Raw genomic sequence first — 13,860 nt, 5'->3', positions numbered from 1 at the left:
GCTCCCTGCATACTAGGCGTGCTACTGGCAGCGTGCCTTAATGAGGGCTCCCTGCATACTAGGCGTGCTACTGGCAGCGTGCCTTAATGAGGGCTCCCTGCATACTAGGCGTGCTACTGGCAGCGTGCCTTAATGAGGGCTCCCTGCATACTAGGCGTGCTACTGGCAGCGTGCCTTAATGAGGGCTCCCTGCATACTAGGCGTGCTACTGGCAGCGTGCCTTAATGAGGGCTCCCTGCATACTAGGCGTGCTACTGGCAGCGTGCCTTAATGAGGGCTCCCTGCATACTAGGCGTGCTACTGGCAGCGTACCTTAATGAGGGCTCTCTGCATACTAGGCGTGCTGCTGGCAGCGTGCCTTAATGAGGGCTCCCTGCATACTAGGCGTGCTACTGGCAGCGTGCCTTAATGAGGGCTCCCTGCATACTAGGCGTGCTACTGGCAGCGTGCCTTAATGAGGGCTCCCTGCATACTCGGCGTGCTACTGGCAGCGTGCCTTAATGAGGGCTCCCTGCATACTAGGCGTGCTACTGGCAGCGTGCCTTAATGAGGGCTCCCTGCATACTCGGCGTGCTACTGGCAGCGTGCCTTAATGAGGGCTCTCTGCATACTAGGCATGCTACTGGCAGCGTGCCTTAATGAGGGCTCCCTGCATACTCGGCGTGCTACTGGCAGCGTGCCTTAATGAGGGCTCCCTGCATACTAGGCGTGCTACTGGCAGCGTACCTTAATGAGGGCTCTCTGCATACTAGGCGTGCTGCTGGCAGCGTGCCTTAATGAGGGCTCCCTGCATACTAGGCGTGCTACTGGCAGCGTGCCTTAATGAGGGCTCCCTGCATACTAGGCGTGCTACTGGCAGCGTGCCTTAATGAGGGCTCCCTGCATACTCGGCGTGCTACTGGCAGCGTGCCTTAATGAGGGCTCCCTGCATACTAGGCGTGCTACTGGCAGCGTGCCTTAATGAGGGCTCCCTGCATACTCGGCGTGCTACTGGCAGCGTGCCTTAATGAGGGCTCCCTGCATACTAGGCATGCTACTGGCAGCGTGCCTTAATGAGGGCTCCCTGCATACTAGGCGTGCTACTGGCAGCGTGCCTTAATGAGGGTTCCCTGCATACTCGGCGTGCTACTGGCAGCGTGCCTTAATGAGGGCTCCCTGCATACTAGGCGTGCTACTGGCAGCGTGCCTTAATGAGGGCTCCCTGCATACTAGGCGTGCTACTGGCAGCGTGCCTTAATGAGGGCTCCCTGCATACTAGGCGTGCTACTGGCAGCGTGCCTTAATGAGGGCTCCCTGCATACTAGGCGTGCTACTGGCAGCGTGCCTTAATGAGGGCTCCCTGCATACTAGGCGTGCTACTGGCAGCGTGCCTTAATGAGGGCTCCCTGCATACTAGGCGTGCTGCTGGCAGCGTGCCTTAATGAGGGCTCCCTGCATACTAGGCGTGCTACTGGCAGCGTGCCTTAATGAGGGCTCCCTGCATACTAGGCGTGCTACTGGCAGCCTGCCTTAATGAGGGCTCCCTGCATACTAGGCGTGCTACTGGCAGCGTGCCTTAATGAGGGCTCCCTGCATACTAGGCGTGCTAATGGCAGCGTGCCTTAATGAGGGCTCCCTGCATACTAGGCGTGCTACTGGCAGCGTACCTTAATGAGGGCTCCCTGCATACTAGGCGTGCTACTGGCAGCGTGCCTTAATGAGGGCTCTCTGCATACTAGGCGTGCTACTGGCAGCGTGCCTTAATGAGGGCTTCCTGCATACTAGGCGTGCTACTGGCAGCGTGCCTTAATGAGGGCTCCCTGCATACTAGGCGTGCTACTGGCAGCGTGCCTTAATGAGGGCTCCCTGCATACTAGGCGTGCTACTGGCAGCGTGCCTTAATGAGGGCTCCCTGCATACTAGGCGTGCTACTGGCAGCGTACCTTAATGAGGGCTCCCTGCATACTAGGCGTGCTACTGGCAGCGTGCCTTAATGAGGGCTCTCTGCATACTAGGCGTGCTACTGGCAGCGTGCCTTAATGAGGGCTCCCTGCATACTAGGCGTGCTACTGGCAGCGTGCCTTAATGAGGGCTCCCTGCATACTAGGCGTGCTGCTGGCAGCGTGCCTTAATGAGGGCTCTCTGCATACTAGGCGTGCTACTGGCAGCGTGCCTTAATGAGGGCTCCCTGCATACTAGGCGTGCTACTGGCAGCGTGCCTTAATGAGGGCTCCCTGCATACTAGGCGTGCTACTGGCAGCGTGCCTTAATGAGGGCTCCCTGCATACTAGGCGTGCTGCTGGCAGCGTGCCTTAATGAGGGCTCCCTGCATACTAGGCGTGCTACTGGCAGCGTGCCTTAATGAGGGCTCCCTGCATACTAGGCGTGCTACTGGCAGCGTGCCTTAATGAGGGCTCCCTGCATACTAGGCGTGCTACTGGCAGCGTACCTTAATGAGGGCTCTCTGCATACTAGGCGTGCTGCTGGCAGCGTGCCTTAATGAGGGCTCCCTGCATACTCGGCGTGCTACTGGCAGCGTGCCTTAATGAGGGCTCCCTGCATACTAGGCGTGCTACTGGCAGCGTGCCTTAATGAGGGCTCCCTGCATACTAGGCGTGCTACTGGCAGCGTGCCTTAATGAGGGCTCCCTGCATACTCGGCGTGCTACTGGCAGCGTGCCTTAATGAGGGCTCCCTGCATACTAGGCGTGCTACTGGCAGCGTGCCTTAATGAGGGCTCCCTGCATACTAGGCGTGCTACTGGCAGCGTGCCTTAATGAGGGCTCCCTGCATACTAGGCGTGCTACTGGCAGCGTGCCTTAATGAGGGCTCCCTGCATACTAGGCGTGCTGGTGGCAGCGTGCCTTAATGAGGGCTCCCTGCATACTCGGCGTGCTACTGGCAGCGTGCCTTAATGAGGGCTCCCTGCATACTAGGCGTGCTAATGGCAGCGTGCCTTAATGAGGGCTCCCTGCATACTAGGCGTGCTAATGGCAGCGTGCCTTAATGAGGGCTCCCTGCATACTAGGCGTGCTAATGGCAGCGTACCTTAATGAGGGCTCCCTGCATACTAGGCGTGCTACTGGCAGCGTGCCTTAATGAGGGCTCCCTGCATACTCGGCGTGATGGTGACAGCATAGCGTGCGTAATCGGGAGCAGGCACTCAGCGCACGCTATGCTGTGTATATTGCAGCATAGTGAACGCTAGTAACTTCCACCGCTCCCGCCCTGAGCCCCTTCAGATCCAGTCACATGAATAGACCTGATCCCCGCACAGACTATTGGGCCAATCAGAGTGCAGGGATCAGGTCCTTTAATGTGACTGGACCTGAAGTGGCTCAGGGCGGGAGGAGTGGAGCGGACGTTCAGTTACTAGCGCTCGCTATGCTGCAATACACACAGCATAGTGTGTGCCGAGTGCCCGCTCCCCTGACTGAGCCTGCTGCCACTAGCGTGCAGGGAGCCCTCTATAAGGCACGCTAATTCACTAGCGAGCATAACAGTAGCTAACTCGTGCTGTTACGCTGCACTATCCTTAGTGAATCAAGCCCTCTGCCATTTTTATTTTGTTTTCAGGGTTTATCCTCATATCCCTGTGTGATGGAGAGGACTGAATCTAGAGAGTGTTTGATGGTTGTGCGTCCTAAGCGCAAGCAAGGATTGGAGAACTGTGCCAGAACCCCTGTGTGAATTTGATTGTGGGGCATGGTGTGGACCGGTGAATAGGAGAAGTATGGTGTGGTGAGAATGTTGGGGTGTAGTATAGCAAGGTTAAAGGACGACTGTAGTGAGAGGTATGTGGAGGCTGCCATATTTATTTCCTTTTAAACAATACCAGTTGCCTGGCAGCCCTGCTGATTGGCTGCAGTAGTGTCTGAATAACACCAGAAACAAGCATGCAGCTATTCTTGTCAGATCAGACAATAATGTCAAACACCTGATCTGCTGCATGCTTGTTCAGGGGCTATGGCTAAAAGTATTAGAGGCAGAGGATCAGCAGGGCTGCCAGGCAACTGGTATTGTTTACAAGGAAATAAATATGGCAGCCTCCACATACCTCTCGCTTCAGTTGCCCTTTAAGGTATGAAATAAGCAGGTGAAAGGGGCACTGGCCAGTTGAAGGGTTATGGTGTGGTGCATGAAGATAAAGGGGGTGGGGCATTTGCCGTGTTAGGCTGTGAAGGGGAGGGGCATTGTTTGGAAGTTTCCAGGCCTTTTTGCAGCATTATTGGACTTGTTCCTTGACTCGCTCCTCAGACGTGAACAGCAGTGGAGGGAAGAGGCCGCAGAAACGTGGCGGGGGAGGAGGATTCGGATATCAGAAACCCAAAAATCTACAAAAGGCAAAGATCTTCAAACACGTCAGTAAGAGCGGCCGAGGTGGTGGGCGTCAGTTCAGCCGCTGATTACCCTCCCAGCACCGCCATTGTGAGAGGAGGAGCTTATTGTTCCTGGAACTGTCATTTAGAACTATCCGGAACTCTGTCATCCAGAAGAATGGACGAGAAATCAGATCCAAAGGATTCCACTTTTTATATATATAAATAAATATATATGTTTGTAAAGTTTGGCATGTTTGTCTCTCGTGTTACTTCAGAGTTGTTAGGTCAGCTGCAAGTATTCCAGATCCCAGGAACTTCTAAGAGGAGTCCCCATCATCGTCACTCCCCCTCATCGTAGCCTTCTAGGGACCCATCAGTTCTGGTTCCCCTGTACCCTTCCCCACAGCTTCATACTGAGTTTCTCTTTTCTCACCCCAGCTCTATACTAACCACCCCTAAGGCTAACTGCTCCTGGCACACTACAGCTCCATGCCAACCTCTCCTGCCCTTCACAGAGCTCTTAACTAACCTCTCCTGCCTTTCCCGGAGCTCCATGCAGACCTTTCCTGCCTTTCCCAGAGCTCTATGCCGACCACTCCTGCCTTTCCCAGAGCTCCATACAGACCTCTGCTGCCTTTCCCGGAGCTCCATACAGACCTCTCCTGCCTTTCCCAGAGCTCTACGCCGACCACTCCTGCCTTTCCCAGAGCTCTACGCCGACCACTCCTGCCTTTCCCAGAGCTCCATACAGACCTCTCCTGCCTTTCCCAGAGCTCCGTACCGACCACTCCTGCCTTTCCCAGAGCTCCGTACCGACCTCTCCTGCCTTTCCCAGAGCTCTATACTAACCTCTCCAGCCTTTCCCGGAGCTCCGTACCTACCTCTCCTGTCTTTCCCAGAGCGTCATACAGACCACTCCTGCATTTCCCAGAGCTCTGTACCAACCTCTCCCGCCTTTCCCAGTGCTCTGTACCAACCTTTCCTGCCTTTCCCGGAGCTCTGTACCAACCTCTCCTGCCTTTCCCAGAGCTCTATACCAACCTCTTCTGCCTTTCCCAGAGCCCTATACCAACCTTTCCCAGAGCTTCGTACCAACCTCTTCTGCCTTTCTCAGAGCTCCATACCAACCTCTCCTGCCTTTCCCAGAGCTCCCAACAAACCTCCTGCCTTTCCCAGAGCTCTATGCCAACCTCTCCTGCCTTTCCCAGATCAATATACCAACCTCTCCTGCCTTTTCCCGGAGCTCCATACAGACCTCTCCTGCCTTTCCCAGAGCTCCATACCAACCTCTCCTGCCTTTCCGGGAGCTCTGTACCAACCTCTCCTGCCTTTCCCAGAGCTCCATACAGACCTCTCCTGCCTTTCCCAGAGCTCCATACAGACCTCTCCTGCCTTTCCCAGAGCTCCATACAGACCTCTCCTGCCTTTCCCAGAGCTCCATACCAACCTCTTCTGCCTTTCCCATTGTTCCATACCAACCGCTCCTGCCTTTCACAGAGCTCCATACCAACCACTCCTGCCTTTCCCGGAGGTCCATTCCAACCACTCCTGCATTTCCCGGAGCTCCATACAGACCCGAACCTCCAATTTTCGGTTCGCGAACTTCCGCGAACCGCAATAGACTTCAATGGGGAAGCGAACTTTGAAAATTAGAAACATTTATGCTGGCCACAAAAGTGATGGAAAAGATGTTTCAAAGGGTCTAACACCTGGAGGGGGGCATGGCGGAGTGGGATAGACTCCAAAAGTCCCGGGGAAAAAACTGGATTTGACGCAAAGCAGCGGTTTAAGGGCAGAAATCACATTGAATGCTAAATTGCAGGCCTAAAGTGCTTTAAAACATCTTGCATGTGTATACATCAATCAGGGAGTGTAATTAGAGTTCTGCTTCACACTGACACACCAAACTCACTGTGTAACGCACCGCAAACAGCTGTTTGTGTAGTGACAGCCGTGCTGGACTGGTGCGCAATATGGCGAGATTGCTCTTCCTCAGTGATATCAGGTAATGTCTGACTGTCTTATCAACTTTTGATGGTTCTTTCTCTACCATTGGTAAAGCTTACATCTATTTATTTAAATTACTTTTTCTGCTGGCTGTTCAGTACCTGTAACGACAATCTGTTATGGAGGGCAAGTCTGCCATTGTGAGTGACCACGGGTAATGGCCGGGGAATCGGGGTTCGATTCCGGTCCGGAGTGGGAGCTTGAGAACCAGCTACCACCACCACACATCCAAGTAAGGACCCATTTGCTGTATAAGTAATGTACCTGCCCTGACTGTGCTTTGCAGACCAGGCATCTGTGGTCAGATGGACCCTTGACCCAGCACAAGACGAACCAAATCGAAAGCATTTGCCGAGAATCTGTTATGGAGGGCAAGTCTGCCATTCATGTAACTGTGTGAAACTTTCGATGGTACTTTCTCAGTAGCATGGGGACCACAGGTAATGGCCGGGAAATCCTGGTTCGATTCCGGTCCGGAGTGGGAGCCTAAGAAACTGCTATCACCACCACACATCCAAGGAAGGCAGCAGGTGTTATAATTCACCTTTTTGCTTTGACACCAGCAACTTCTTATAGTTGCGCCTCACAGACTGTGAGATACCTTGACTCAACACAGCAAGCAGGAGATAGACTTTTCTCAGGCTTCTTCAAAGTACAAGTTATTTATTCAGGAAACAAATATACAGATACAGTTCATCATATCCTAGCAAAGCAACTTCTTCTGTTTAAGTTCTTGGCGTTACAGCTCTTGACTAACCTTCCTCCTGAATGTTAGTCAGTTACCTTCTTTCTAGACTACGTTACATCTTCTAGACTACCTATGTACAGCAAACATCATATCAGATTACATATAGAATGGAAATACTTAGAGGTTCTAGTTAGCATATAGATATCAGGAAAGTAGGAAGCAGATTGAGCTCCGTGCGCCCACCCGGCCCTTTAATACTGACCAGGAAAGAGTTAAATGTGACCTCATCTTAGCCATCCCCCAGACCAGACTATTGGCTTAGACCCCTCGTGGTGTCATAATACACACCTACTCGATTAATATTTAATGATGCCTTTCACTTACATACAGGAATGTGGTATTTTGTAAACATGGCCTATGTTGATTGTTCTTGTGGTGTACATGTTGAGGTCAGTGAGACCTGCGGCCTTGTCCATAGAACAGCTTCTTGGTATGTCCTAGTTCTGCTGACAGAACTGCAGATTTTCTATCTAAGAGAAAATCCCCTTAAAGGGCAAGTCTGCACCCCAAGCCTTTTTGACTAACTCAGTCCAAATAACTGAGGCCTACTTAAATTATAACAATCCTCCCTAAAAAGGCTTGATCCGCAGATCCCTGCTTCTGAACCCAGCAGTACCTGGTTTCTTTTCTTTACGTTTCATTTTTCGATGTTTGTGCTCACACAACTTCTCTGCTCTAGGCGGTTAACCCTGGAAGAGAGAGAGAGCAAGACCTCTTGGTCTTCCTGTAACCAGGCTCTCTGAGGATGCCTTACTTCTAAGTCCCTCTATACCACATGCTCAGCATTTGCGTCACTTGCGTATCACTCACAAACTTGCATCACCACAGAAAAGTGAAACTCGTTTGTTTGTTACTCAATGGAGCAGTGCCAGGTGTCTTCTAAAAGAGCGTCTTTATACAATCAGCTCCATCACCGGTACTACTAAACCTATACCCGTAACCCTGTATATCCCTTAATTTAAAAATATTGGTTCATGAGATTGTTTATGAGGCACCAATCTCTGGATCAGGTTAATTTGTTTTGCGTAATTTTAACACGCAACCTCACCTGGATAATGATGCCTAAAGTTGTCATCCCCCTCCAGACGACCAGTGGGTGTAGGAAGAACTTTGGAACTGCAGAGGCCCAGTCCGAGTGTCCCTGGAACATCACTGGAAACCTTTTCCACCAGGTCAGACTGGAACTCACCTGCTTATTTTTGTGTTCTACCTCGTTAAGATCACCTGGATCATGGTGAAATCTTACCTCTAACTTAGTGTACTGTTTGTTTAACCTTTGTAACAAAGTGTGGTCGTCTTGGATCAAACCTTGTTCCCCTTTGTCCCATGTCGTGTTCTCTTTCAGGATGGGAACTTCCCGTGAAACTTTGAACTTTAGAGTTCTCTTAACAATTTGAGAAATAACGTCATCAAACTTGGATGACAGGATCCATATGGGATCTCCACTCACACAATATGTTCCCCTTGAAAGATCCACCATATCGGAACAATTATGAAAATGTCCAATAAATGTGTCGTTAGACCTGTTTAAAAAACAAATCCTTCCGTCAGCCACCGGAACTATCGGTTTGGCTTCAGGGTGGATCTTTTGAATGGTAGCTGAGACACAGCTATGCGCTTTGAGTCCTATGGGAGAAAAGCGCTTTACAAATGTTATTGTATTGTATTATTGTATTCTGTGTTATTGAGCCCGCAGGCTTCTTCACTAAATTTCACTTGCCCCGGCAAACACAGGTACCTCTGGGAGAATTGCCCGCATGAGGACAACTCTACTCGTTTCACCTCCCCGTCTAGCACCAAAAAAGGGTGACCTCTCAAGTCCTGGTGTAAGACGTGTTGAGGTGGGAACTGAGGAAGTGGCGGTGCCTAAAGGAATGTTGCACAGTTTCCATTTGTTCACCCAAACATCTTGAAGCTTCCATGCAAAAGATCCTTCTCCAGAAAAATCGATATACCTCCCCTTGTCCAATATCAGTTGGACAGGATCTTTTAGCATCTCCCTGACAACATGTCCCCAACTGTCCTGATTGGACCTCTTCCCCCCTTATGTCCTGAGGCACAATATGTACCTGAGGTCGGGAAGACTGTACTCTCTGCAATCTTTCAATTAAGAGTACCTCTTCACTTACCCAACTAGCATGAGGATAAGCTGTTGCATATGGACTGTGTAATACCGCCCCCTGTTGTGACCCGTGTGGTGTGAATGGGGTTCCCTGTGTGGGCTTTCCCTCCCCCGGGACCGCTCTCCCCACCCTCTTTGTCACCTGGAAATGTGGCTGGATCTCGATTTTTACTTCTTGTTTCGAGAACCACCACCCCTCGGCTTTCCAGCCTTTACGTGTGTATAGTTGTTTCAGAGGCACTCTCTGTTGGTAGCTCCAGAGTGTGAAGTTGTCCCCTGCGTCTCTCCTGTAAGAGAATTGACGCCTCCTGCTCGTTCCTCTCCAATCTGGAACCATCTCACTCTGCATAACCAAGACAAGGTACCCCCGAATCACACACTCCACCTTTTGCATGTACCCATTGTACCGCAATGTACCTTTTAACAAAACTGTGGATCGGTGCATCGATTCTGGGAGTGTGACATTCAATAGCAGATTTACACTGCCATTCAATTTATACTGCCCGCACACCTGACCCTTCAGACCTTTCACCCACATTGTGCCATGAAATTTGTTTGCACCTGGCACTTGTGCTCGTTTCCTCCATCCCTGCTTGGTCCATCTGTGCCAATCAGAGGGAGGTGGAAGAGGATCAGTACCTTTGTCTCCAAACATTAACATGCTTGGGCCTTGTATTCTCATTAACCCCTTATTATACATGAGAATGTCCTCTCTTCGTTCTCCTAGGATGAAATGGCAGCCTTGGATCACCATCAGCACGGTACTCTTCAGTATAAAAGCACGTCCATGGAAAAGAAAAACATTAGCAATTTGCACTATGCTTTGCTCAGTCTGTTTTTTTAGTCTCTTTCTGATCTCCGAAATCTCGTTTTTTAGTCTTTCCAATTTCAGGAATCTCGCTGTTCTCCAAACTCCGATTGGCATCTGGAACCTCTCGCTTAACCGACTGACATCTCCAGCTTTGCTGCCAGCACTGCAGCTGTCTCGAGCCCATATTGCCAAACTCCTGAAATCGAAATACAAACAAATCAATTTTTATTAATGATTTGGGATTTGCCCTGCGGCTTGTACTCTGTACACTTTAAATTGATCAATATATACCGTAATTGATCTCGTTGCTTTATGGTTCTCATGAACTCTGTTTACTCTTTTTGCTAGATTGGAGTGAACCTTCTCTCCCCTACCTCAGTACTATCCTCAGTACTTACCTGTTTACAATATGCTCCCGCGGACTTCACCTTTGGAAGCTCTCACCCCATTGCAGCTCTCACCACACCCCCCCTTCTGTACATACGCGGCCGTCGCATGCACAGATTACGGATGCCACACCTGATGCTGCTGTGCAGGTGAGTCTGCAATGCTCTTACTCATTTTCGCATTTACTTACCTAGAACTTCATTGCGATACCAGCTCTGCTAGAAGTTCTGTGTGTTGTACCCTCTGAACAATGTTTGCCGTGCTACTACCCCCAGACTACAAAAAAACATGGCTGCCTCCCTGTAGGAAGGAGCACTCTGCACTTAAACTACACAGGGTGCAGGGCTAAGCATTCCAGCGTCAAATGCCTGTATGCAGATCCCTGAATGCCCACTTGGGAGGTAGTCATATGGCAAACCTGTCCTGATACACTGTCACTCCGTAAGTGGCAATTCTTCCATCTTTATAATTGCCCCCTGAACTGCTGTCAGTTCTTGTTCTTTCTACTACACTTGGTAGGAGCTTTTTGACCAATCAGTGGATGAAAAACAGTGACTGTCCATCTGATCAAATTTGGTCTGTCCACAATGAAGCAACAACCTTATTATCTTGGGTGTGCCCCCCCCCCCCCCCCCACGAGACACTCATATAGCCGGCGGTCATTGCTTCATTGTGATACGTAAGCCCCTTCACCGCGGCAAGGTAACGAACACGAAGGGGGATGGGCACATGTGCATGCCTTATGTTTTGTTGTTGCAGTTGCAACTGCACTGCTGCAGCCAGAAAAATTAGGCAGGCATGTGCACCCACCAGAAAAATTATTCTAGCAGCGGCCTTAAAGGGAGCTTTAACTGTAAAAAAATAAAAATGTTACTTACCTGGGGCATCTACCAGCCCCATGCAGCCATCCTGTGCCCTCGCAGCCACTCACTGCTGCTCCCGTTCCCCGCCACCAGCTAGTTCTGCCTCTACCAGCCCCCTGCAGCCATCCTGTGCCCTCATAGTCACTCACTGCTGCTCCAGTCCCCCGCCGCCAGCTAGTACTGCTTCTACCAGCCTCATGCAGCCATCCTGTGCCCTCGCAGTCACTCACTGCTGCTCCAGTCCCCCGCCACCAGCTAGTTCGGCTTCTACCAGCCCCATGCAGCCATCCTGTGCCCTCGTAGTCACTCACTGCTGCTCCAGTCCCCCGCCACCAGCTAGTTCTGCTTCTACCAGCTCCATGCAGCCATCCTGTGCCCTCGTAGTCACTCACTGCTGCTCCAGTCCCCCGCCACCAGCTAGTTCTGCTTCTACCAGCTCCATGCAGCCATCCTGTGCCCTCGTAGTCACTCACTGCTGCTCCAGTCCCCCGCCACCAGCTAGTTCTGCTTCTACCAGCCCCATGCAGCCATCCTGTGCCCTCGTAGTCACTCACTGCTGCTCCAGTCCCCCGCCACCAGCTAGTTCTGCATCTACCAGCCCCATGCAGCCACCCTGTGCCCTCCTAGTCACTCACTGCTGCTCCAGTCCCCCGCCACCAGCTAGTACTGCTTCTACCAGCCTCATGCAGCCATCCTGTGCCCTCGTAGTCACTCACTGCTGCTCCAGTCCACCGCCACCAGCTAGTTCTGCTTCTACCAGCCCCATGCAGCCATCCTGTGCCCTCGTAGTCACTCACTGCTGCTCCAGTCCACCGCCGCCAGCTAGCTCTGCTTCTACCAGCCCCCTGCAGCCATCCTGTGCCCTCGTAGTCACTCACTGCTGCTCCAGTCCCCCGCCGCCAGCTAGTTCTGCTTCTACCAGCCTCATGCAGCCATCCTGTGCCCTCGCAGTCACTCGTGGCTACTCTGGTCCCCCGCCACCAGCTAGTTCTGCTTCTACCAGCCCCCTGCAGCCATCCTGTGCCCTCGCAGTCACTCACTGCTGCTCCAGTCCCCCGCCGCCAGCTAGTTCTGCTTCTACCAGCCCCCTGCAGCCATCCTGTGCCCTCGCAGTCACTCACTGCTGCTCCAGTCCCCCGCCGCCAGCTAGTTCTGCTTCTACCAGCCCCATGCAGCCATCCTGTGCCCTCGCAGTCACTCACTGCTGCTCCAGTCCCCCGCCACCAGCTAGTTCGGCTTCTACCAGCCCCATGCAGCCATCCTGTGCCCTCGCAGCCACTCACTGCTGCTCCCGTTCCCCGCCACCAGCTAGTTCTGCCTCTACCAGCCCCCTGCAGCCATCCTGTGCCCTCATAGTCACTCACTGCTGCTCCAGTCCCCCGCCGCCAGCTAGTACTGCTTCTACCAGCCTCATGCAGCCATCCTGTGCCCTCGCAGTCACTCACTGCTGCTCCAGTCCCCCGCCACCAGCTAGTTCGGCTTCTACCAGCCCCATGCAGCCATCCTGTGCCCTCGTAGTCACTCACTGCTGCTCCAGTCCCCCGCCACCAGCTAGTTCTGCTTCTACCAGCTCCATGCAGCCATCCTGTGCCCTCGTAGTCACTCACTGCTGCTCCAGTCCCCCGCCACCAGCTAGTTCTGCTTCTACCAGCTCCATGCAGCCATCCTGTGCCCTCGTAGTCACTCACTGCTGCTCCAGTCCCCCGCCACCAGCTAGTTCTGCTTCTACCAGCCCCATGCAGCCATCCTGTGCCCTCGTAGTCACTCACTGCTGCTCCAGTCCCCCGCCACCAGCTAGTTCTGCATCTACCAGCCCCATGCAGCCACCCTGTGCCCTCCTAGTCACTCACTGCTGCTCCAGTCCCCCGCCACCAGCTAGTACTGCTTCTACCAGCCTCATGCAGCCATCCTGTGCCCTCGTAGTCACTCACTGCTGCTCCAGTCCACCGCCACCAGCTAGTTCTGCTTCTACCAGCCCCATGCAGCCATCCTGTGCCCTCGTAGTCACTCACTGCTGCTCCAGTCCACCGCCGCCAGCTAGCTCTGCTTCTACCAGCCCCCTGCAGCCATCCTGTGCCCTCGTAGTCACTCACTGCTGCTCCAGTCCCCCGCCGCCAGCTAGTTCTGCTTCTACCAGCCTCATGCAGCCATCCTGTGCCCTCGCAGTCACTCGTGGCTACTCTGGTCCCCCGCCACCAGCTAGTTCTGCTTCTACCAGCCCCCTGCAGCCATCCTGTGCCCTCGCAGTCACTCACTGCTGCTCCAGTCCCCCGCCGCCAGCTAGTTCTGCTTCTACCAGCCCCCTGCAGCCATCCTGTGCCCTCGCAGTCACTCACTGCTGCTCCAGTCCCCCGCCGCCAGCTAGTTCTGCTTCTACCAGCCCCATGCAGCCATCCTGTGCCCTCGCAGTCACTCACTGCTGCTCCAGTCCCCCGCCACCAGCTAGTTCGGCTTCTACCAGCCCCATGCAGCCATCCTGTGCCCTCGTAGTCACTCACTGCTGCTCCAGTCCCCCACCACCAGCTAGTTCTGCTTCTACCAGCCCCATGCAGCCATCCTGTGCCCTCGTAGTCACTCACTGCTGCTCCAGTCCCCCGCCACCAGCTAGTTCTGCTTCTACCA

At 52.9% G+C, this 13,860-nt stretch overlaps 1 protein-coding gene across 1 annotated transcript in view; it reads left to right on the top strand.

The window, feature by feature from the left end:
• DDX18 (DEAD-box helicase 18) overlaps window positions 1-4,546 on the top strand; it is a 52,544-nt gene extending 47,998 nt beyond the window's left edge. Inside the window, exon 14 of the mRNA XM_068264794.1 lies at window positions 4,236-4,546. Coding sequence (XP_068120895.1) covers window positions 4,236-4,384 — 149 coding nt within the window. The 3' untranslated portion in view covers window positions 4,385-4,546. The remainder of the gene's footprint in view (window positions 1-4,235) is intronic.
• Window positions 4,547-13,860: the final 9,314 nt, after the last annotated feature.

This window comes from Hyperolius riggenbachi, unplaced genomic scaffold, assembly GCF_040937935.1.
Source record: "Hyperolius riggenbachi isolate aHypRig1 unplaced genomic scaffold, aHypRig1.pri scaffold_155, whole genome shotgun sequence".
NCBI classification, from domain to species: domain Eukaryota; kingdom Metazoa; phylum Chordata; class Amphibia; order Anura; family Hyperoliidae; genus Hyperolius; species Hyperolius riggenbachi.
Note: the sequence above shows the minus strand (reverse complement) of the source record. Positions and strands in the feature narration are given on the sequence as shown.